The sequence below is a fragment of the Podarcis gaigeae genome (genome assembly GCF_964106915.1).
Source record: "Podarcis gaigeae genome assembly, chromosome: 5".
Lineage (NCBI taxonomy): Eukaryota > Metazoa > Chordata > Lepidosauria > Squamata > Lacertidae > Podarcis > Podarcis gaigeae.
The window spans coordinates 4,607,729-4,633,251 of record NC_139681.1 but is presented as its reverse complement, the minus strand read 5'-3'; the positions used below and the strand labels follow the sequence as shown (position 1 = coordinate 4,633,251).

General features: G+C 39.7%; 1 protein-coding gene across 6 annotated transcripts in view; it reads right to left on the bottom strand.

Annotated features, from left to right (window-relative positions):
- The window catches only part of SCUBE1 (signal peptide, CUB domain and EGF like domain containing 1), a 178,979-nt gene that overhangs the window by 139,650 nt on the left and 13,806 nt on the right, over nt 1–25,523 (bottom strand). For 3 of the 6 annotated variants that reach the window (XM_083738725.1, XM_083738726.1, XM_083738727.1), the window contains exon 3: nt 7,487–7,615. In XM_083738725.1, coding sequence (XP_083594851.1) covers nt 7,487–7,615 — 129 coding nt within the window. Of the gene's footprint in view, nt 1–7,486; nt 7,616–12,286; nt 12,333–13,795; nt 13,846–13,874; nt 14,004–25,523 lie in introns of those variants that run through there. The other 3 variants (XM_083738728.1, XM_083738730.1, XM_083738729.1) reach the window with 3 other exon arrangements.

The window sequence follows — 25,523 nt, the reverse complement described above, 5'->3', positions numbered from 1 at the left end:
GTTAATAATGGCTGATTGTCCCCAAATGACCTCTAAAACTTCTGATGGTTTTCTGAGCAAGTGCCAAGTTTAAAAGATTACTTTTAAAAGTTGTAAAGCCTGATCTTTAAGGTAGTAAAGGTAAAGGTACCCCTGCCCGTACAGGCCAGTCTTGCCAGACTCTGGGGTTGGTGCGCCCATCTCACTCAAGAGGCCAGGGGCCAGCGCTGTCCGGAGACACTTCCGGGTCACGTGGCCAGCGTGACATCGCTGCTCTGGCGAGCCAGAGCCGCACACGGAAACGCCGTTTACCTTCCCGCTGGTAAGCGGTCCCTATTTATCTACTTGCACCCGGAGGTGCTTTCAAACTGCTAGGTTGGCAGGCGCTGGGACCGAGCAGCGGGAGCGCACCCCGCCGCAGGGATTCGAACCGCCGACCTTTCGATCGGCAAGTCCTAGGTGCTGAGGCTTTAACCCACAGCGCCACCTGCGTCCCCGATCTTTAAGGTAGAAGGTAACTTATTACTTCAACTATATTTAAAGATGTGACAGGCTAAAACACAATAGTGAATGCCCAGCTTTTCTTAGACTTCAGTTGCTAAAAATCAGTTGTGTCACTTCAGGTTCTAGAGTAGGTGGTAAAATGCTTAATTCAGTTTCGGTTACTTCCCTCTCATTCCTTTACTTAGTTATGACAGGGTGTGACAGGTTTTAATGATTGCCTTAAGGAAATATCTAATTAAAAGGTATCTCATAAAGCCACCATTAGGATTACTATTTTTGAAGTCAGTGAAACAGGAGGGAGCAGGGGAACCATTCCTGTTTATAATCGGAGACCATCCAGCTGACATTGTCTTGCCTCACCTGAGGCCCAGCTGGTGCACCTGGCTTCTCCCCGTCTACTCTTGGAAGTCCTGTAAGGAAGGGAGTTTGGAAAATAAGATGGCAAATGGGCTGCTAGATGTCCCCCTCTAGCTGAGTGGGCTCTTGGGAATGAGAAGAGAAACACACTTGCAAGGCTTGATTTGGAGAATCTTTCTTGCAATGGGGCACAGCCTGCATGGGAGCCTTTAGCACAGTGGGATAAGGTGTGAACCTGTGGTTTTATTTTTAATCTAAGCAAATAGAGAGAGCAGGGATGGGGAGCTGGTGGCTCTCCAGATCTTGTTAGACTCCAGTTCTTGCTGGCACAACCAATGACCAAGGATGATGGGAGCTGGACTCCAGCCACACTTGGAGGGCCACAGGTCAGCCCCCCCCCCATGCTCTGATTTAGAGGCTTCTGGTGCTTCTTATGCGCAGCAAACAGCTTATCTAGCCACCCCCCACCACTACCTGATGTTTAATGACTGTTGGGATTCTCTCGTACATCTAGAAATGTCATTTGCTAATAACTTGCTTAGAGATTGGGTACTTCAGACTTTCAGGAACACTCCTGGGTCATTTATGCACCGCACATGACATTTTCTGAAATAAAATCATCAACAGGGAAGCCCGGCCAAAGGGTGAAATGTCAGTGACAAGGGCACATCTCCAAACTTCCTCAAGCATTATCCTGGGAGTCCCAACCACACTGAATTGACCAGGGATGCACACAGCAGTGTTTATGTTTGTTTGTCATCCATATTTTGAAATTTAAACATGCTTTCAAAAACACCATAGCTGAGGCAACCATGAGTCTAGTCAGTCACACTTAGGTTGTAATGTGGGATTCTCATCCATCAGGTTTAATGCATCAGAAACAAAGTATTGTACAGAAGGAGAATTAAGCAAGAGGCCTCTTTTTTTCATTTCCTCTTACAAATATTTTATGTTTATGCAACGCACAAATCTTTCCCAAAGTTGTTTGGTTTTTGTTAACAACATTCCGTGTTTTAACACAGGGGGGGAAAACCCAAGTTGAGCTGTTGGATAATAAAAAGACAAACAAACACCAGCAACAGAAACATTCATTTGGGGTTCTTATAACCCACACGTTGCACACAGCTGTCCGAAGAAAGAAGAAAAACAAAGCTAAAAAAAATCAAAATGGAAGAAAAAAGCTTTGCTCTCTTTAATCACAGCAGTGATTATGCAATGTTAAATCAATTAATGCTACAACTTGTTGACATTTCACATCTGGTAGTTTATGAAATGATTTCCTACAAAACTGTAAATCTTCTCTCAATTGATGTTTTGGAAATTATTGCAATGCTTCGCTTTAAAAGTGCCAGAAGTCAGGTAAAGCCTATTTTGTGAAAGGTTTTGAAGCAGCAAATAACCTTCCCATGTACAGATGTGAAGCACACATAAACTACAATAATGAAGACAAAGTTACCCGCAGTTGATGTGCTGCTAAAAGAATACTAAAGTTTCTTAGGTTTTTTTGTTTAACCATGTATTTGTATGGTCATAGTGCTGCTGTTGCAATTCCTCAGGCTCTGACAAGACAGCGGAACCTACCCTACCTGTTAAAACCAATGGTTTTTAGCATACTTAGCAATCTAAACCTCCCACAAATGTTATGTTACTGCAGTGCCCAACCTGGCAGTCTTCAGATGTCATACATTACAGCTCTCAACAGAACTCCCACCATCCCTAGTTAGCATGGCCAATGGCCAAGAATGATGGCAGTTGTGGTCCAAAATATATGGGTGGTGTCAGGTTGGAAAAGGCTGTTTTAGACTAAGACCCTTGGCCTTTTTCATGCGCTACCACACTATGCACATCAATAGTGCTGAATAAATAATGATAACGTTTGCATCAATCAATTCTTATACTGCAGTGACAACAATGCAACAACAGAATACTCTTGCTCTTTATAAGCAGAGAATTAAAAAAAATCATATTAAGGACTGACTGGAACTGCCGATTTGGAAATAATACCCTGGTCCTATGCATGGTTATTCAATGGAGCTTTCTCTCTAACAAATAAGCACAAGACTGCAGCCATGTAGTCCAATCCTATACATGTTCGCTTGTGCAGCCCAAGGACATCAATTAAACCTACATCAAATGATTGCACCTGGAAAATAAATCTGAGAAGCCAGTATTGAAGAGCTTTTTTTTTTCCTACTTCAACAGATCGTGCTAATTTTATGAAGGCATTTTTAAGTCTTTCCATTTACATGTAAAATAAGAAGGCTTAACATATTTTGCACTGGAGTCCCCAATGCTCAGCTGATATTTAACCTCACCAGTGGAAAGGAATGATGGGAAATGTCAGCATGTACATACGCAAACACACACACACATACACACTCCCCAAAGTGCGAGAGGAAGGAGTGAAAATCAATTAATCAATAAGTCAATGAAAAAGAAAATCAAACAAAAGAGAACATCTGGACAAACATGCTACTAGCTTGTAAGAAAACAAAGTATTTCCCTCATGCCCAGGAACAGAAAGTTTATTTCACCACTGGTTTCAAATGAAGTCTTGAAGAAACCCGTGTTTCATGAGGCTAAATATTAATCTTGTGTCCACTGAACTGAACTTAAAATAATAATCTTCACGAAGAACTACTGCAATTTCAAGTGATTACAATGCTAAAAGCAATTATATTTAACCAGATGAGAATCTCACCATAGTTTAAATTCCCCACTGTGTCGTTTCTTGTTATATTTCAGAAATTCCTCAATAAAAATGTCAAATAGAAAATGAGTTGAGTTCCTCTAAGGACAGACTTGGAACTCTTCCAATATAAATGTGTAGCCAAGGAATCTCAACCAAAAGGGGCAGAAAGAAAGCTTGCTCATTTAGAGTACAAAGAAAAAAGATTTAAATAGGAAAGAGGGGGTAGATGACCCATCAATCTCATCTTCTCTAACCCATACTCCTCTTATTAAAATGGAGAAAGCATTTCAAATTTCTTATGAACTATGATTTAAAACAGCATTCTTCAATATTTTCAAAACCCGGGACTCACCAACACATGCATGTGGAGACCCATATCTTTACAAAATATAATAATAATAATAATAATAATAATAATAATAATAATAATAATGTTCCTCAGACACTCTGGGCAGCTTCCAACAAACTTAAAAGCATAATAAAACATCAAACATTAAAAACCTCCTGATACAGGGCTGCCTTCAGATGTCTTCTGAAAGTCAGATAATTGTTTGTTTCCTTGACATTTGATGGCAGGCGCCACCACTGAAAAGGCCCTTGGCCTGCTTCCCTGTAACTTCATTTCTCGCAGGGAGGGAACTGCCTGAATAATGCTGCATTTCCCTCAAGAGGTTGTGGACTCTCCTTCCTTGGAGGTTTTTAAGCAGAGGCCATCTAACAGGGATGATCTAGTTGAGATTCCTGCATAGCAGGGATTTGAATGCGATGACCCTCAGAATCCCTTCCAACTCTACAATTTTACATTTCTACAATTACTGCTTGTTCCAGTTGTCATGTTCACAAACTAAATGAATGTTTTATGTTTCATGATCTGTGGTCTAGCTGGATCGTAAGGTACAATGTGTCTCACTCGAAACCTTATGCATAAAGGTAACTGGGTAATACTACGAAGGACAGTCCTGCTACTATCTAAGTCAGCAGGTGGTGGTAGAAGAAACCTTAGAAAAACAATCTGGGCTCCATGGAGGAAAGCCTCTGAGAAAGCGATCCCGGGAATATAACAATCTGGTGGCGTTCGAGTGCATATGATTTTATTGGTGTCTCTGAAAATGTTTATACATCACTCGGGAAGAGGCGAACTAATATCAGTGTACTGGAAGAAGCAAAGATCACCAGTGTTGAAGCAATGATTCTTCAACATCAACTTCGTTGGACTGGTTGTGCGGATGCCTGATGATCGTCTTCCAAAGCAACTACTCTATTCCAAGCTTAAAAATGGAAAGCGTAATGCTGGTGGTCAACAAAAGAGGTTTAAAGACTGTCTCCTGACAACTGGGAAACACTGGACTGTGAGCGCTCCAGCTGGAGAACAGCCTTTACCAAAGGTGTCATGGGCTTTGAAGACACTCAAACTCAGGACACAAGGGAGAAACGTGCTAAGAGGAAGGCACGCTTGGCAAATCCACATCGTGATCAACTCCCTCCCGGAAACCAATGTCCCCACTGTGGAAGGATGTGTGGATCCAGAATAGGCCTCCACAGTCACTTACGGACTCATTGTTAAAACCGTGTTTATGGAAGACAATCTTACTCAGCTACGAGTGATCGCCAAAGAAGAAGAAAAAAAGAAGATGAAGATTTTAATGTATGGGAAATAAAATTGTGAGAGTGGGATCGCAATTTAGTAGTGTGAGATGTAACATCTGTGAAATAAGGCAATAAAATAATAAGTGAAGTCTTGAATCACCTGGGGGCATAGTGAACAGAACTTTTAAAGAAAGGGGTTTAGAATATATGTTCTGGTATTTATTGTTTTGTTTCATTGGGTTTCACAAGAAAACAGGCAGATATTTCAAGTCAAAGTGGGTTTGAAGGATAGAATCAGCATTGGGATGGAGGAGAACTGAACAGAATTGGGAGGTCTAAGCACAATGTGCTGCGTATGGACTCAAGAGTCCCTTCTTTGCCCACATTGTCATGAGATGGTTTCCAACCTAACAAACAGGGGAAGCCTTTTTGAAGCTTTTCCTCCAGTTCTGAGACAGCAGGCAACGAATTCATATCTAATTCCCAGAGAAAGACTGTAAATAGTAGCAGTGAAACTGAATAGCAGTTGGCCAAGATCTCCAGGAAATCCAAGCTCCTCCACCCTTTAATGAAACTGACAATAGGATTTAAATTCCTTTTCAGTTTCCCTCTATGGTAAAAGGGGGGTAACTTGGTGAAAGTGGGTGGAGAAGGTTGGCAGTTTCACTTGCAGCCTATGTATATGGCGGTAATGTGAGCTAAGCGGTTTAAGTGCATGTCTATTCATTGTGCATACTTATCAGGCCTCATTAAAATGTGCACATGATCTGTCCATAAAGAGGGAATTTTGTAGAGTTTTCTATACATACCCTTCAACAGGCCATGGGGCATGTAAATATTTCAGCCACATTTTCTACATTCTCTGCTCAATTCCAATAATTTCCAAGAGGCCATATTATGCACATTCTTTGGGGATTGTGCATATTCTCCAACAGACCTCAGGTACTGTTCATAGTTCAACTAAGGTTTTCAGTCTCTAGGCAGCAACTTTTCAAAGATAAATAGAGATTCCTCCACAGGCAAACCAAAGAGAAAGAAACCAAAAAAGTATGGATGAGCCCAGGAAGTGGTTTTTACACATCTCTAACCATGACTAATAAATTTAATATATCTGACTGAAACCCACATTAAAAAATATTGAACTTATCAGGTTTTCAATCATGTTCATTAATATTTCAATCAATGTGGTTTGTAAGGACACTGATAACATTTTGTAGAATATATATGCATCCATTCACAACATTAGTAATTAGATACATACATTTCAATGGAGATGTAGAAAATCACTCTTTACTTTTACCATTGTAGATAAGACCAGCAAAGATTGAGATCACTGAACATGTGCAAAATGACTAAGAAAAGGATTTTATTCTCTCTTAAGTAAACAGCAACTTGATAATACTGAAGGTTTCTGAACCACCTTTTTCCCCTTTCCCCTTACAATTCTATAGGTTTCAGGGAAATGACATAAACTCTAACACTTTTTAAAAGAACAGTTCTACTTGCTTAATAGTTGCACTTGCTTCTGTGATAAATGAAATTTAAAAGCTCCCATCATAAGTTAGACATGGATGGGTTCTGCAGTTCCTCTAAACAAATATTTGCTTAAAAATGTAAACAAAGCAAATAATGCAAAACTGAAAGAATTATACAAAATCTACTCCAGAAATCCCTTCTTTGCCTCCAGTCACACTGAGTGCAGATGGATATCTTGAGGAACCTTTGGCGACAGAGTGGGAAGGAACCAGTGAGAGATACACACCCTCAGAAAAATGGAAGCACCTACTAGTTGCACAGGAATATTTTTGGATCCAAGCCAATGTTCTGTGCCATCCTATTTTAAAACCTGAAACCTTTTGGTAATTGAAGGTATCATTACAGAAAATATCTAGCAGTCAGGAAAAGAGGAGGGCAATTTCCAGCTAGAACTAGATAGCTGTCCTTTACATATATTACCCTACAATTGCACAACCGAGGTTGGTGATTGCTAGAACATTTGCATGACTTTTAAGTGGAGCGATGAGCTGCAGGATTGTACGCAAGCAGATACCACAGAAGGCATGCCTAACAGAAATAGTTGCCAAAATACTCTCAATTACCATTCAGTAGTATTCTGTTTTAATAAACAAACGCCATTCATATAAAGCAAGTCACCTCCTCTGTGCTTGAAAGTACCTTGCAAGCAGAATGACATGAGGAAGATGCTTCAGTATGCAGTAAATGGGTCTCAGCTGAAGGTCAGCCATTAAATTATCTTGATCTCTTTCCCAGCCTTGTAGCTACATCATTGCTGGCTTTGTCTGTATACTGAATACCGCTGAGCAGGTGAGGCGCTGACCAAGCAATTTTGCCTTCACAATAACTCACCAAGGCAGTTGTGTCCATCATGAGCCAACATGAACCCATCATAACACGTGCATCTGTAGTTGCCAGGAATGTTGATGCATTCGTGTACACAGCCTCCATTGTAGAAGTCATTTTCACACTCATCAATGTCTGAAAACAGAGGAGAAAAACCCACAATTCTGATTAGAAAAAAAAGAAAAGGGGGGGAGTGCATGACAAAGATCCTTTTATGCAGGGAAAAATAAAATGATTTACAATATTAGGTTACCTCACACATTATAATTTCCATTAAGAAGAGTGCAATAAAGTCATTCCCGTAATACAAATCTAATGAGAAATGATATCTTCATTTGGCTACTTAAAAAAGAGCATAGTGGGAACACTTCTTTGAAAAACATGCCTTACATTTTAGATAACAAGCTCCTCAGGTTTTCTAAAATGTACCTTGAAGGCTGTGTGTGTGTGTGTGTGTGTGTGTGTGTGTTTAGCTATTCATCTGCAGAAGTCACGCAGTCAGTGTTTTTATTTTCTTTCTCTAGAACCAGCCAAGTAACATGGGACTTTACATAGTAACCAGACATAAAGAAAGATGCCTGACCTTAAATAAATGTCAGTAGGTAGATGACAAAACAAAGGGAAAGGAGACGCAAGTGGGATATAAGTAAATAAATGCAGTTATATACACACAGAGAAGCTGCCATGCTAACTCAATGACCCTTGATGGTCAAGTGGGTTAGGATTCAGTGGACATTCCTGTCTGTAGGCCTCTGCCACCTTAACGGTCTGCTGCTGAAGCACAGCAAATGCTACTGCCAGGGGCGGATCTGTTGGGGTTGTAAGCCAGCCCATTCCCATTCCCTAGAGAAGAGCCGAATGTGGACACCATAGGTGTGCCAGCATGGAGCCAATGCAGCAAAAGCAACGGGGCAAGTAGCAGGGCTTTGTATGCAGATGTGGTTCCACAATTCCACTTGGGTTGCCCTGCCTGGCTTCCTTACTCATTAGGAAGAGGATTTATTATGTTTTGATACAGGCTTCATGGAAAAGTCAGGTTTTGAGTAAGGTTCCGAAGGAATAGCATCACATAGGTACTTTGGGTAGAGGTTTTAAGCACCTTTAAAGGGCAGCAAGAGGAAAGATGCAGAGTCCCAATAAACAGAGTGGGACGTGTGTGGCGCTGTGATCTAAACCACTGAACCTCTTGGGCTTGTTGATCCAAAGGCCGGCGGTTCGAATCCCCGTGATGGAGTGAGCTCCCGTTGCTCGGTCCCAGCTCCTGCCAACCTAGCAGTTCAAAAGCACAACAAAGTGCAAGTAGATAAATAGGTACCGCTCCGGCGGGAAGGTAAACGGCATTTCCATGCGTTGCTCTGGTTTCGCCAGAAGCAGCTACATCATGCTGGCCACATGACCCGGAAAAACATTCTGCAGAGCAGACAAACGCCCTCGGCCACTAAAGCGAGATGAGCACCACAATCCCAGAGTTGTTCGTGACTTGATTTAACTGTCAGGGGTCCTTTACCTTTAATAAACGGAGCGGGGGGGGGGGGTTGTATTTTTATTGTTAAGTAAGAATGTTCTTTTTTAAATTACTGTGCAAATAATTCCCAAACAAAAAACCCTGAAGATGTTGACTATAGAAGCTGAAACTCCTAAAAGGAATTAGGTGGGTAAGGTGAGAAACAAGATGGAACCTACCAAGATATAGCCATTATAACATGTCATTCCATTATTACATGCTGCTTAGATATATGGGCTGGAGAAGTATAAATTCATGTGTTTTTGAACTTTATGCACATTAAGGACACTTTATGGTTACAATGGAGTCATACGTAAGAATAAAGAACAATAACTTTAAAAAACAGTCTAGACACCCCTACCCTAAGAATTGTATCTGAGCTTGCCTGATGACAGACCTTCAAACCTGAGCTGTATTTGGACAGAATATATGTTTTTCTTTCATAGTATGCCTTTTTACAATTGGATCTGGAACTAATTTGGGAAGCATAAATTGCAATTGACTTTCAATAATTTATGTTCTTGAACCTCTGTAGAAATACAGCCATCAGGAAGCTGTCTGCCTGCATAAATCTTAAACATCTTTTCATCTAAATCAGCTATCCAATTGCAAAACGTAGCACTTGGGGAAATCATATACAGCACAGTTTGGATACTAAAATGGCTCAAAATGTAATGTTTTCATTGCTGATATGTCAGTAGTTGCCTACATGGAAATATTTATTCAGACATCTGAAGGGAATAGATATGCCTCTATAATGTTGAAAGAACACAACTTGAACTACATGATCTATCGGTAAAGAAGTATTGGACAGGAAATAAAGCAAGGTTGCTTAAAGATTTGGAACATGTGGCAATTCATAATCCATATTTTTGTAATGCTTATCTCAGAACACATCAGAATGTTGTGTGTTTTCTTTAAAACAATAATAATTAGGGCTATCATTCTGTCCCATAAATTTTAGTTGATAAATCATTTTAACTGATTGATTTGTTATGCGTATATAACATGAATAAAAAATGATTCTGAGGGGAGAAAGCACATTTTTCTGTCTTAAAGATAACGCGTGCATGAGTCAAAAGAAATATATTCTTCTAAGAGGCATCCTGCCTTGTGTGAGACAGAAGGAGGAACGCTTCATTCAAGCACGACTGTATATATTGGTAAATATGTGTATTAAAGGCAAACAAATTTGTTTTTAATATCTGCTGCCTAATTAAAGCCCTTTTTATTAAATCAAAATGTTTTAATCAATGTACTTATTTCTTCAGCTAAACTTTGCCAATTTGGAATTAACAGACTGTAGCTAACAGCTTATTTACTCATAATAAGATCATTGTGGCTAAAACTTACATACTTCAAATGTACATAGTGTGTTACATAATTTAACTCTGTAAGTCTTATTATAACCACGTGAAGTAGGTCAGTATTATTATCTCCAAATTCCAAATTAGGTGTCAGGGCTAAGGGAACAGTGCCTTGCCTAAGGCAATCAATGCATTTATGTTTGAGATTTAAACAAGCACTTTGCAGCTCATATTTTATGCTGTTACAATACAACGATTCTCAGAACCATGTAAGCAATTAAATGTACAATTAAAATGTTTTCAAAGTATTCCTAAACTGAACTATATGAAGGTTAACTAGCATATGGTTGGCTCTCCTCTGACAAGAAAAGAGTGCATTAACTGACTGCAATGTTCTCAGCACTAGATGTTTCAGAAATAAAACATGTCTAAATGCAAAGCAATAACTGGCTTGGAAGTGGTTCATTCACATTTAGTTGTGAAGTGGGTAACTGCGTGAAGTGTGACTTTCCTCTACCTGCTCACAGTTCATGTGCATTTCAGAATGGGAAGAAACTCTGCAAGTGGTCAACTTTCCATTGTTTTATATATGTTTTATGCAGCGGTAGCTGAGAATGTTGCAAGCAATTGGTGAACTCCTTTATTGTCAGTATGGTAGAGCCAATGACATAATTTTAACCGAGTCAAATGCTTAAACTAATTCAATGATTAATAGATTAAATTTAAATAGCAATACGTACAATGAGACCATCAGTACAGTCAAAAGACTATCAATATCTTTTGAGATACTGGAAGTACGTAATAATTCATCATTTAACAAGCAGATGTTACAGTAATATTCCAGAAACAATATAACAGAGCTGTATTGTTTGGGGGAGCAGCAGCATTGAGGCGCAAAAATGATAAACTGCTCAGCAAAAGCTGCTGCTTTCCCTGAGAACATAGAAGAAAGGACTTTCACATAATGGTATTCAGATCGAGCCACTAAACTAGATCTATTTCTTTGGAAAGGTTTTATTTAAGTTAAATTTCTCTGGCTTCAGAGTTAAATGAAAATTACTGACATTTAACAATGGAATGATGAAAGAACTCAAGAGCCTCAATTTACAAACAATGCATAAGATCTCATCCTGATTTCTCTTCTTTTTTTTAAGGTCTATTAAAATCTACAGGTGGGGACAATCTGTTCTTCATAGTTGCTGATGGAATTAATTTATGGTGTAAAGGAAGAATATTTGCAGAATCAACTAACAATTTGAGTTTTCTGTGTTTATTCTAAAAAATAAACAATGATAGTGGGGTTGGTGAGAAAACAAATGAGCCCTCAAATGTGCACTCACTGATCAAGCCAGGCTCCCATCTATCTGCTAAACCTTTGGTTAATTAATCAAATGATTAAACCATTAAAAACTTGACCCCTATTTATAAGAACATTATTTGGGGTAAAGTGTTAGCGCCAAAGCTGCATAACAGAAGACTCCTCTCCATTTGCCAACATTTAGTAATTCTTCAAGCATAAATCAATATCACTGAGGTCTGATGTCCACATTTCACAAAAAAATTCAGAACACAGAAATGCTTGAGCATTTTGGTGTTTGCATTTGCATTGTGTGATACAAGCAAAGTTGGAAAAACATTACAGGGACTTGGAACATTTCCTGCTGGCCTTTTCTAACAATACACAAAGTAAGAAACCAATCTTTTCTCCTTGTCCTGAGTGCTAGAGGACCTGAGGACGAGAAGGTCAGGGACAGTCAAGAGTCAGAACAGCCAATAATGATCATCAAATCCCACCATAGCTTGTGAATTGCAGCCTAAATGGTCCCCCCCCCCCCCCCCGGATGAGGGGAATCCAAACACTTCAAAATATATTTGAATCGCATGATCATTTGTGGCATTAAAGAATGGTTTGGCCAAATTAAAGACTGCCATTTCTCTCTACTTCTGCTCTCTACCTAACCCCAAAACTTGTGTGTTTCATTTAAAGTTCGGGACCTTTAATTTCCCAGAAATGAGGAGCAGCCATTGCTTCTTTATCCAGCAATCCCCACAGCCCCTCACTCCATGGGTAGGCAAACTAAGGCCCGGGGGCAAGATGCGGCCCAATCGCCTTCTCAATCCGACCCACGGACAGTCCGGGAATCAGTGTGTTTTTACATGAGTAGAATGTGTGCTTTTATTTAAAATGCATCTCTGGGTTATTTGTGGGGCATAGGAATTTGTTCATTCTCCCCCCATATAGTCCGGCCCCCCACAAGGTTTGAGGGACAGTGGACCGGCCCCCTGCTCAAAAAGTTTGCTGTCCCCTGCCTCACTTCCTACTCTTCATCTTCCCAGTTAAGAGTCCTAGAGACCTCAAAAACAATTAATGGTATTGTCCAACTGTGGATTATGGAGTTGAGCGGTTTTTGTACTTTCCCCAGATCTATAATCATCCTTTTTTGCAATGGGTTGACCAGAACTTAATTTTCTTAGAGAAGAGACTCTACTGCCTCTCATATCAATTACCTTACTGGGGATTTTAAGCAGATTTTTCCTTAAGATGAACAAAATACAGGCAACAAAAAACAGGCAACCTTAAGTATATCCAAATTTCCTGAACCTCTGTAGCAGTCAGTATATCCTGGCAGGCTAAGCAGTCACTCTCAACTTAACAAATAGAGTTTATAATTTCCTCTTATTTATTGATGTATTAAATGCGAGATTCCCCCCCCCCCTTCAGACATAAACAAGGTACTTGCTTGATATCGAGGTTAATTTGATTTTCCATGAAACAAAGAAACCCATGCACGAACCTACGGATTCCCCTTCCTTCCAGTGCTCAAGAAAGAGGCCTATATATCAAACATGGCCTTTGTTAAGATGAATGCATTTTGCCTCTAAACGCTGTGGCCTTGCAACTGACATGATTTTTTTTTATTATTATAAAGAAATCAATTAGAGACCCGCCGCATGCCTCTTTCTTTTTATTGCCTTCCAGTTGTCATGATGCTTTCAAGATGCTAGTGCCTGAGGAAACTGTAAAAATTTTAAAGGCCTAAGGACTGTTTCTATAGACAAGGTCAAGGGTGAGCAATGGGAATGGGAGAGTCGGAGGAGGGAAACCTGGCCTTCATTAGGGCGAGCGGAAAAGGCACAAGTGCAACAGCTTCCCAGCGCTTGAATTGCTTTGATAAAAGGAGGTTGAAGAAGAAGAAGAAGATCCTGCTAATTAACATGGCAGCGCTGCGATACCGTGTTTCCATCACTTGCAAATGGTCCCTGCTCAGAATATTACAAACTGTTCTTTGGGTGGCAGAAGGATGTACAGTGGTACCTCGGGCTACATACGCTTCTGGTTACAGACTCTGCTAACCCAGAAATAGTGTTTCAGATTAAGAAATCATGCTCCAGCGGAGTGGCGGCAGCGGGAGGCCCCATTAGCAAAAGTGGTGCTTCAGGTTAAGAACAGTTTCAGGTTAAGAACAGACCTCCGGAACGACTTAAGTACTTAACTCAAGGTACCACTGTATTTGGGGAGCTCCATCGATGGTCCAGACAGAGAGGCAAAGCATAAAACAGGCACGTCCAACTCCCAAGAGACAGTATAAAAAGACCGGCTGTGATCTACCCATTGTCATTGCCAGGAGTTGCTGAGCTTTCTTTAGGGGAGGGTACAGTAATGGAGCACAAAGGTGATCACTAACTTGATACCGTGATTGATTAAAGACATCCCTGCGATTGACCGGTAGATCGCGAATGAACTGTTGGACATGCCTAGCCTATAAGAATCTCATGGCACCCAAAATGGTTGGGACTTGTTTTTGGAAACTTCCTGAAGGATCCACTGGAGAAGGCTGGTATAGCAAGCTATGCTGGGGCATCTGAACTGACACAAAAGTTACACTGTGTCCGGGGTCAAATAAAAAAAGACACTGCTGTGCCGTATACTGTACTTCAATTTAGGTTGTGTTAGAAAAGGAGGCATAAATGTCCCAGGAGGTACCGTATTGTTTGCTCTGTAAGACTCACTTTTTCCCTCCTAAAAAGTAAGGGGGAATGTGTGTGCGTCTTATGGAGTGAATGCAGGCTGCTATCCCAGAAGCCAGAACAGCAAGAGGGATTGCTGCTTTCAATGCGCAGCGATCCATCTTGCTGTTCTGGCTTCTGAGATTCAGAATATTTTTTTTCTTGTTTTCCTCCTCCAAAAACTAGGTGCATCTTGTGGTCTGGTGCGTCTTATAGAGCGAAAAATACGGTAAATATGACCCTGTCAAAAGGCCAGGCACATTTCTAAATATGGACTGTTTTGCTTTGTGTACTAACCTTTTGTGAACTCGTTTTTGTGATTACTATTATTATTATTATTATTATTATTATTATTATTACTTCTGTAGTTCTGAAAGGTTATCTAATACAAGACAAGCTGTGCATTTCAAGGCCCTTTGGCCCGTTCTTTCCTTGTGTGAGTTTGTGTTTACAAACACAGCTGCCGGCTGAGGAGACCAAGGCATCTGATGAGGGCAGGTTCCCTTCCCATCCTTCATTGCAGCCAGCCTCAAATAAACCTTTTTTTTAAAAGAAAAATGATTTTTTTAAATTTATGATTATCATATGCACAAATATTTTAACAGTTTTGCTAATTTTATTGCGTAAATTCCTTAGAAAGATTCATGACTAAGTGGCATATGAATTTTTCAAAACTAAGGAAGCAGATAAGCCAAGATAGCTTATGGGACAGTTAATTTCATAGTTTTTCAGGTGCCACAGAACCTTTGTTGCTTTTCCTGCTTTCTCTCCACATTCTTCCCACATGTGTGACTGGCAAGATATTTAATTAACTAACTGACCAAATTTATATTCCACTTGATTGTAATAAAACAGTTTACACAAGAGATATAAAAATTATGCATAAAAACAGTTAAGAACAAACATATATGGATAATTAAAATCAACAGCAAAAGAGTAAAAAACAGAAAAGAAAACAATTTCTTTTTAAAGAACAATTCCAGTGAAGATTTTTAACATGTTGAGCACTAAATTCCAACACATTTATAAAAAGATAATAAAAAGCAATATATCAAAAAGGAAGAATAATAAAGAGAATGAAAATATAAAATAGAATACAGCACTCATAATTCTTACAAAACAAAATTATATAAAAAAGAAAAAAAGAAGAACAGAGGAAAAATAACTAAAAGAATAGAGAAATAGATAAAAGAACTACTGCCTCCCTATGCCTAAAGGAAAACAATTTCCAAGCCCAACTCCCCAATATTAAATGTTAGAAATTTTCCTGAAACACAGGGTATAAATTTATACAAACAAAAAAATCAAACAAGATGCCCAACTCTGTTGATATGCAAAGATGATTTTTGAGGGAGATCCCAAGGGCTGGGAAAAGAGGGCTGGACCATTCAGCATCAGTAATGGATGGCAGATGGTATCTTACTTCAAGAGCAACACTTAAATTTTCCCCACAGGAATTAATAGCAAACACTCAACAACAACAACAACAACTTAGGTTACTTAGGTTAGAGAAAGCAAGGGGGTACAATCGAGGACAATGTGGGTAATCCTTTAACCTAACATGGAGATCAACTCAGTCTCTAACTGCAGAAGCCCTTGAGATGGTTTACAACAGAGGCCACCAACTTTTGGGGGCCAGTAGGCACATGAATTGCAAATGGAGGAGCTGTTGTGGGTGCCACACACACACCAGGACACACTGAAACCTATTACTTTGGCCACAATAGGATGTGGTTCTCAAGCCAAACACTAGCAGAGGAAGGGGAGGGGACCCTGTGTGCCCCTGGAAAAGTTTCTGTGGGCACACATGCGCCCACAGCCCCATTTTTGCAACCCCCTGGCTTCCAACAATAAAGTAACATAAAATCATTACTGTATAATATTTAAAAACAAAGAGCACCAATTATTTAAAAGTCAATATACATAGAATCATAGTTTACAACAACAACAAAATCAAACCACATTACAGGCCCAAACCTGGTGGAATAAGCAGGAAGAAAGTAGAGATTGACAGCTGCTGAGGAAGAGGAGTCCACAAGTCAGGGGCCAAAGCAAAGAAGGCTCTCCTCTTCTCAGCAAATGCCAATCTGAGGGTGAAACTAGACATGAAATAAAATGTGCATTTCCAGTTAAGGGGTGGATTAAACTGTTCCTTCCCCTTCCTTTATCTAGAGCTGGCCTTTCCTTTGCAGAAAACAGTTATCAGCCATTCTATCTGATGCGATGTGTGCCCTTGGAAAAAACCAAACCTGTATGTGAAATGCAAACATGTATTTAATGATATCATGTTTAATTTGGCCCCAACTTGCAACAGAGAAGACAACCAGAGCAGTGCCCCATCTGAAGATTTTAATGCGAAGGCACATTCATTGGATCAGAAATCATTTCTCAGCAACAGCTGCAGTCCGTTCCAGGAGAATGTACTGGGAATGTACTGGAAGCCTCTAAAGGGAAAGAGCATGGGACTTAGGTTCAGTGAGATACAACGCTAGCTTTCCTCTTTTTTTTATTACTTTATTGACAATATTATACAACAAATATAGTATACATCTTCTTTGACCAGACATGAGTATGAATCTTATAAACAAAACAACAACCACATACAAGTAATACTCCATTTGTTAACAAACAATAAACTTAATTTATATTTCTACTGTCTGTTGTTTTCTTCTCTATTTACCGGTATTAACATAGATAACAAAAAACAAACAACAAACCCATAATTGGACTTCCTGTCATTTCCCGATGTGTATTTTCTTTCTGATGGTGAATATACCTAACATTATTAGCTTATCCTTTGTTTCCTTTCTAATACATTCTTAGAACAGTACTTAACCTAATGTGCCAAGCCTTTTTTGGGGGGCCATTATATGATTTATATACATCCGCACTTTAGATTCCCGCCGCTGGCAACTAAATCTTTACATTATTGTCTTAGGGTAATTTAAATGTCACAACACCAGTAATATCGCTTTGAATTTTGTTTGGTTGCTTGTCTCTAGCATTTTAGTCTTATCTTGCTATGGCTGTATGCTAATGCAATAAAGGTTTGATTTGACTGAGTACTTAACCTTTGACTTATTTTATCTATATTTCATTAATCCAGGGTCAATCAAATGCTGCCATAGACTTTATGCCACTGTTGTGATTTCGTAAATATCTCTTGTATTTTCCCTATTTTTGCACGAATGCTTGCCTAACATACCAACAGTCGCCAACAAAGCTACAGCATGCCCTGAGAGCTGGTTAATGCTACCTCCTGCTAAACATCACCTTTTCTGGACATAATGATCATGTTCCACCTCCATAAATCATCCCACAAATAGTGGTCTCAGCCCCTCCCTCTTGCAGAAGCATATGGCCTGTGTTTTATGCTCTACTGTACCTGAGCATCAGTACCCAACAGAGGATCACCTTAAGTTATCCAGGTTAGACAAAAGTCAAGAAAAATGGTAACTCACTCCAGCATAATCACCCCAGTATTCAGCACATGAAGGATGTTGCTAAAATGCATATTATCTGTAACTCTGGAAGGCAAAATTATATTTGTTGAAATGCTTTAGTGCATTTTATTGTCGTACTTTATTTTATATAGGATCATTTTACATAGGACCATCACTTTATATAGGATCATCATCTGTGGTGAGAGATGCAATATGAACCCCACAACAACAAAAATATTACTTTAAAAATGCATCTGACTGAACCCTGATTATTGCTTGATTCCTGTTTTTATGATAGTTTTTTCTTGCTTGTATTTTTATATACCACTCAGAGAACTTTAAACACAAAGCAGTTAATTTTTTTTTTTATAATAATAACTAAATAAAACTGCTACTCTGTCCTGCTACTGATTGGTACCCTAACCACATATATAGGGAGATAACTTCTGATTACTTCAACCATACTGATTTACACACTTACTTTCCTACAACAAAAACTGAAGTAACCTTACATTCCAAACAGGGCTTCATGCTTCAGTGTTTCTAACAAAAAAGCTCTGCTTCGATGTTCATGTTCATTCAACAGAAAACCTGAAAGTGTAATAGACTAAGCTTGAAGGGATGGGCTAGTAGTTGCACGAAAACATTCTTCTCCCCCTGCATCCCTGTAAGGTAGAATTTAACAGAGGAGCTGCAAAAGGGAAATGAACATTCACCAATAACTGTGCAGTACTTTATTCCTATCTACAGCTTTCCTCCCTTACTCTGCAATGTTCTTTGTATCGCAGTGTTCATTTGCATTTGACTTCCCAAACAACAGTAGTTTACACTGTCATTAACTTGTGCAGCTAAGTACTTTGTCTCTATACTGTTTGCACTGCTGCTTCAGAGGGGATTAAACTACTGCTGTTCTTCTTAGCCAGTATTCCTATTATCAGAGTTAGAGCAAAGCTATCTCATATTTTCTTGCAAGGGAAGGTCTTTATGCACCACACGCCCTACAAAATCCTAAAATAAAACAAACACAAACCATACTCTTATAGAGCATTATACACAATTGTTTTTGCAATTAACACTTAATATTCTAATGCAGTTGCATCGCCTCTATCAAGCTCTCTAAGCCAGAGGGTTTTTTAAGGACTTCCTCAATTCCAGCATTTCACAGATGAAAGGAGGGACACTTGAATAATGGTGCCACTCTGTACTCTCACAACAAGGACCAAGTTGCACTTCTTCCTTATTTGGTTTCAGAATTGCCTGCAAAATCAGTCTTTTTCAGCTGCTTCTGGATTGACCACTTAGGAATTTTGTTAGGTAAATTTTGAAGTGTATGAATGCTGTTATCTTACTTTCTATTGTTGCTAATAACTCTGATTTTAATATGTTTAAAGTTTATCTCTGATGTAAGCTACTTTGAGCGCTAGGAAATGGCATACTACATTCTCACAAAATAAATGAAATAAAATGAAATAAACCAACAGAACAAAGCACAATGTGCCTGAGCTCCCATTATCCTGCTGTAATGGCTGAAAGCTTATGTGAAGTGCTCAGTATTTCTTTATTCGGGAAAAAGCATGTTCTGCTCTGCCTTCTCAGAGAGACTGTACCAGTTTCCTTTAAAAAAAAATACACATAAATGCTTATAGTTGTTACTAAATAGCTGCTATTTGTAACACATTAAAGTGGGACGCGGGTGACACTGTGGTCTAAACCACTGAGCGGTTGCTCGGTCCCTGCTCCTGCCAACCTAGCAGTTCGAAAGCATGTCAAAGTGCAAGTAGATTAATAGGTACCACTCCAGCGGGAAGGTGAATGGCATTTCTGTGTGCAGCTCTGGTTTGCCAGAAGCGGCTTAGTCATGCTGGCCACATGAGCCAGAAGCTGTCTGCAGACAAACGCCGGCTCCCTCGGCCTGTAAAGCGAGATGAGCGCCGCAACCCCAGAGTCGTTCGCAACTGGACTTAACTGTCAGGGGTCCCTTTACCTTTACCTAAAGTGGGTTCAGCTGGGACCCAAGTCAATAAAGCATGAGACTCTTAATCGCAAGGTTGTGGGTTCAAGCCCCAAGTTCAGCAAAAAGATTCCTGCGTTGCTGGGGGTTGGGCTGGATGACTCTAGTGGTCCCTTACAACTCTCCAATTCTATGAGTCTATGAATCTTTGCCACCTGGATACAGCAGTGGTCTTCAGCTGGTGGGTCTGGACCTGATCCAAGCTGGGTTGCAACAGGAGCACCACCACCATGCAAATATATGGTAAATGATTATGAAATGGGTCCCCAAATGAAGTGCTATTTTTCTAGAAAAAGAAGTGCCGGAATTCACCATAAACACCTCCCTCGTTCTCTTAGAATGGCAATGGCGCCCACCTGAGAGGTGCCAGAACTGATTTCTGGTGAGTTCCAGCTGAAAAAAAGTCCTGCCCAAATGCATGCTTGGGTTAAAAGGATCTATACTTCCTTTTACACACACACACACACACACACACACACACACTAAAGGCCCATAAGCACCCACCCTCTCTCTCTTCTTAGTCCTGCTCTCTTTTAATCTATCCATCATGCATTTATTCTCTCTCTCTTGGGGGTTGCAGGATTATATTCAAAAAAACACAGGTGCATGCCAGTTCTGGTGCAAAATTACAAATGGAAGAGGACAATAATTCTCCAGTTATGTCCCATGAGCCCTTTAGGACTCTAACATCAAGCACTAAATTTTCCATTGTGTTATCTCAGCCTTGATCGCTTATAGCGTAATATTATGCTTGTCTACTCAAAAGTAAGTTCCACTGAGTGCCACAGGGCTTGCTGCCAGGTAAACGTGTATGGGACTGAAAATTTAGTTCTTCTAAAGGTCACAATTATGCAGAAGACAAAGCTAGGATGCAACTTCTGATTTCATAAATGCTAACTTTAACAGATCATTACATGCTTATTTCAAATATGTCAGTGTTTTTAAAGACCAAAACTTTCTCCCTCACAAAAATACACTGACATAATCCATACATACTTTTATGCAGCATTAAGCCCAAAAGAACACAGTAAAGATCACTGAGATCACTGCATGAAGTTGAGATTTTTGCTGGTATTCTATGTTCCCTCTAGCCAATGCAGACACACTGAGCCTAGCCTCTTAAATAACTATAACATTTTAAGCGAATGTACTGTAAGTGGCTAAGCTGTGAAGGCTAAGCCTTGGCATGAATTCCCTAGGTCGGGGGTTCTCAAACTGTGGTCCATGGGCCAACACTGGTCAGCAAGCTTCGTTCAAGTGGTCCTCAGCATGGCTGTAGATTTGTGGTTGAAGATGAGAGATGCAACAATCCATCGCATTACATACAGGCAACTCCTGATTTACATGGGGGTTATGCTCCAAAGCACCGTGCATTTAAGTGAAATTGTGTATATTTGCAACACCATTGAAAAAACCTGCAAACACCCCATTCCACCCCTGCCCCACCCTGCCCCATGTGTGATGTTTGTGACATTTTCAGGTCACTTCTGGGTTGTGCATGATGCCCAACCCAGTGTGCAGTCACACACATACTGGATGCGCGTAAACAGTTGCTTACTGTCTTCATTTAGATTTTTAATTGCATTTTATTGCTTCTTTTATTTCTTACAGATTGTGATTTATTGCATTACTGTAAATTCTATAGAATTCGAATCATAATACACTAAAAATATAAGAAATAAAAGAAGCAGCAATAATACAATAAAAAATAATGCAGCATCTCGCACACTGCATTTACACATGCTACAGGCAGAAAAATAATTTAAGTGGTCCACAAAGACCCTCAGCAGTTTTCAAATGGTCTGGGGTGGTGGTGGTGTGGAGTTTTGGAACTACTGCCCTAGATGGCCTGAGATGACCTAAGAGAACTATTTCATTCCTTTCGCACTCAAGACACTTCCCATCTGAAATATCATGATGTTAATACTGGCTCTGCCTTACAGGGTTGACCGTAGCTAAGAGATTCTAATACATTCCCTGGAAACCAGATTCATACAAAACAAGCCCAAAATATTACCAAATCAATAACTAACCGAGAGGCAATATTTTCATTCAAAACATGAAAGAAATTATCTGCAGGCTATCGAAAAGCTTGTGAAAACAAAAACATCTTGTCTGCTTTTCTTAAAACCTGGAATTTGGGGCTGAGGCAAGGCTCTCTTGGTAAGAGCTTCTATGGTAATCTTGTGAATTCACAAGATTCACATTCATTTTTAATTAAATTTTACGTATTTGTAACTAATCAAATAATCTTGGACATTTTTTTAAAAAAGCAAGCACAGAGCTGAATGCTTCCTGTGCTGATTGAGGAACCTGTAAGTACCCAAACTACAAACCATTTTCAGAATCTGTTGCTCACAGCCCCTCTAAATAAACAAGCAATTGAAAAGTAGGACGAAACCACATGGAGAAGGCTTTTTAAAATTTTAATTAACTGGAATACATCTACGGTAATGAGTAGCTGTATGGAGACTAAATTATTATCTAAATGGTATTTGAGCTTTCAAACAACCCATTTAAGAAAGGCTTATGGGTTGTTTGTTTTTTCTAAAAAAAAAAAATTGTAGGCTGTTTCCGATTATAAAGGAAAGCTTTTAATTAAGATTAGAACAGCCTAATTCAAGCAATAATTTGGTTCTTTTAGTTAGTAAGCCTCCATTAAAAACAAAGCAATTAAGGTTAAATGGGTCGAGGCACTTAAAGTTCTCTCCCACCTCCAGAATTATAATAGTAGGAGAGGATATGTCAGGGACTAATTCAGAACAGAAGACACATGTTTCAAACAAGTTTGTGTTTCCCTGTTAATAACAGGGTTGCATTTAATGTTCACTGAAGACTAGCATATTTGTAAACTAGATGTTCTAAAGAACATCAATTTGGGCAAAGATGTAATCATACCAAAGAGACCTATTATCAGCCCCTTAATTGTACTTGGGTCTTGCTCCCCTGAAATCTATACCTGCAGTTTTATTACCTCATGTAAATTATTAGCTTAAGAGCAAAGCAAAATGGCATTAGCTTTATGAAGTGATTAAGCTATTCCACATTTGGTATACTTTATTGCACTGGTTCTTAAACACTGTGTTTACAGGTGCCCCCCCCCCCAAGATCTTCATAAAAACAAAAGAAACCATTCATGTATTAATGTGAAGGGGGGGGGAGTTTACTGCCAACATTAAGCAAAAACATCATATGGCAGAGGACAACATGAAATCAACAATGAAATCACATTCATAAAAGAGATGGAAAGTGCACTGCAAACCAGTAGGCCAGATTAATGTATCAACATAGTTGGATCATCCCTCATGGAAAACCTGGGTCAAATAATGTGTTTTAAGCAAGCATTTAAAATAGCAGTACTGTGGGTGCCTGTATATGCTGAGGAACCAAAGTATTCTTCAAAGTTTCTAGTGCACCCTCAAGAGAGAAAAGTCTGCTTTTCAGCGCCAAGCTTAGAATTTAACCTGAATAGCTCTTCTGCTGTGCTACAGTGGAAACTTAAAAGAAGTTTCAGAGGCAAGTAGGACAGCGAGCCAGAAACAGACTGGACAAGGGTTCTCCCATGTGATAACAGTAAAATATGAGAAAGTGATGGACTACAAGATAAGTCAAGGCAAAGCAATGAAGTTTAGGAAATCCTAGCTTTTTTACGTTCTAGAAATATAGCGCTCTTAAAGGTAAAAACATTATCCATAGTTCCAAATGCTTAACATTGAAAAATATGCACATTAGTCAAAACTGCATACAAAAATGTGTGTATTAAGAGAAATGCTGGCAGATTTTCCTGTGGATTAAAAAAAAATGTGTATCACCAAAACTGATAGATCATCCGGAGTTGCTTGGGCATCAGCAACTGCCCAACAGTGCCAACCCCAAACAGAGAAACACACCCGTTTCTTAGCCCAGAGTGTGTGTGTGAAACGAACCAATGCGGAAGTTCCCAGACTGCAGAATGGCCTGGATCCAGTTCTAATTGGATGTCTACAAACGCCAGGAACCCTATCATCAAAAACCCACCCCGTTTAAGATTTTACATGCATCATCAATACATGGGGTTCATCAGTACATATAAGCAAATATAGCTGGTTATGTCATTATAGCTGAAAACACATGTGCTATTCTTGAACAGACAGATCCAGCTGCAGCATGAACCCAGTTTTGCAATGGGGGTGCATAGATTCACACACTGAAACATCGGATCTGTGAGTGTAATGGTCCCCTGTCTTGCCTTTCACTTCATGTATCAGGTGCACTATCTGAGTTGTTTGTTTGTTTTTAAGTGGAGTCATTTATGCACATTCATATTCATCTCCCATTCCAGAGATTCGAAGCAATTCCATGGATTAGTGTCATTAGAACTAGCCAGTTGGTACCTACTGCCACTGTAACATAACAAAGGAGGAATCGCTGTTCCGAAACCACAAGAAAAATCTGCAGAACCAGGAGTTTCTTTGAGCAGGAACTGAGGGGAACTGAGCTCCCTTACCTTTTTTCTTACACAAAATAAAAAAAAAAATTGTGGGGGTGGAACTGATATACACAAATGCCTACCTATATCTGTAATCAATAAAATTGTGGCCATTTCTAATCCAGATCTTTGTCCGCCTGAGTTACATTTAGCCACTGCCAGGGGAGGGGGATATGGCACTGTGACTGGGAACGCAGGAAACAAAAAAACTTCATGGTGAGTTCCCCCACCATTTTGCAGAAAAAAGCACTGTGCAGAACCCCTGGTTTCAGTGGTACCTCGGTTTAAGAACAGCCCTGTTTACGAACTATTCAGTATACGAACTCCGCAAAACCGGAAGTAGTGTCCCAGTTTGCGAACTTTACCTCGGTCTACGAATGGAATCTGAACAGTGGACGGGCACCAGTGGCAGGAGGCCTCATTAGGGAAAGCGCACCTCGGTTTAAGAACGGCTTTGGTTTAAGAACAGACTTCTGGAACAGATTAAGCTCATAAACCGAGGTACCACTGTATATATTTTGTTTGTATAGAAGTGTTATCAGTCTGCCTCCACTTCAAATAACTAAAGTAGACTCATGTTTTTTGTTGTGTTTGGAGTGGGGACTATGAGCCATTATCAGCTAACAAAACTCTTTTTTGTATGATTCATGATGCTCATTCACAACTTTCTGACTTCTGCATAACTCCCTTTTGGGAAAGGGGAAGTCATTTTAAAAAAACCTTCATGGACTCCAGAGTACACAGAAATTTTCTCAGTGCAGCTTATGTCAAAAGGTGTCCTAAGTCCATCATCAGTCCACAGTTAAAAAATGTTGACCTTGTACAGGAAGAGGTAACTCAAACCAGCTACATAATAACATCTAAAGGAAGTCTAGGAATTTTCTATGGAAACAAAATTTCCAGCAAGAGAAAAAAGCTTATCAATACGCAAAGTATATTTTTAGCCCAAGATGGAGGTTCCACCCACCTGAGAATTCCTACTGTATCCATGGCATCAAACGAATCAGCCTTCCCCAACTGGATGCCCTCTAAGCAACTCTCATTAGGCCCCACCAGCATGCTCTAATCTAAAGCATCCTGAGGGCACCAGGATGGGGAAATCCGATTTAGATCAAATACGTCAGCTGAAATCACAAAGGAAGACCTTCTCTTAGAAAAGACACCACTAGAATAGGAAGCCTAACGAGAGCTATTGCAGTATTATTCCAAAAGTTGCAGCCACTGTTGCAACCGCAAAGATAAATAGCTTGTGCAGACATACTGGAAGAGCCTAACCTCACAGCAGTTTAGAGTGCTCAGGAA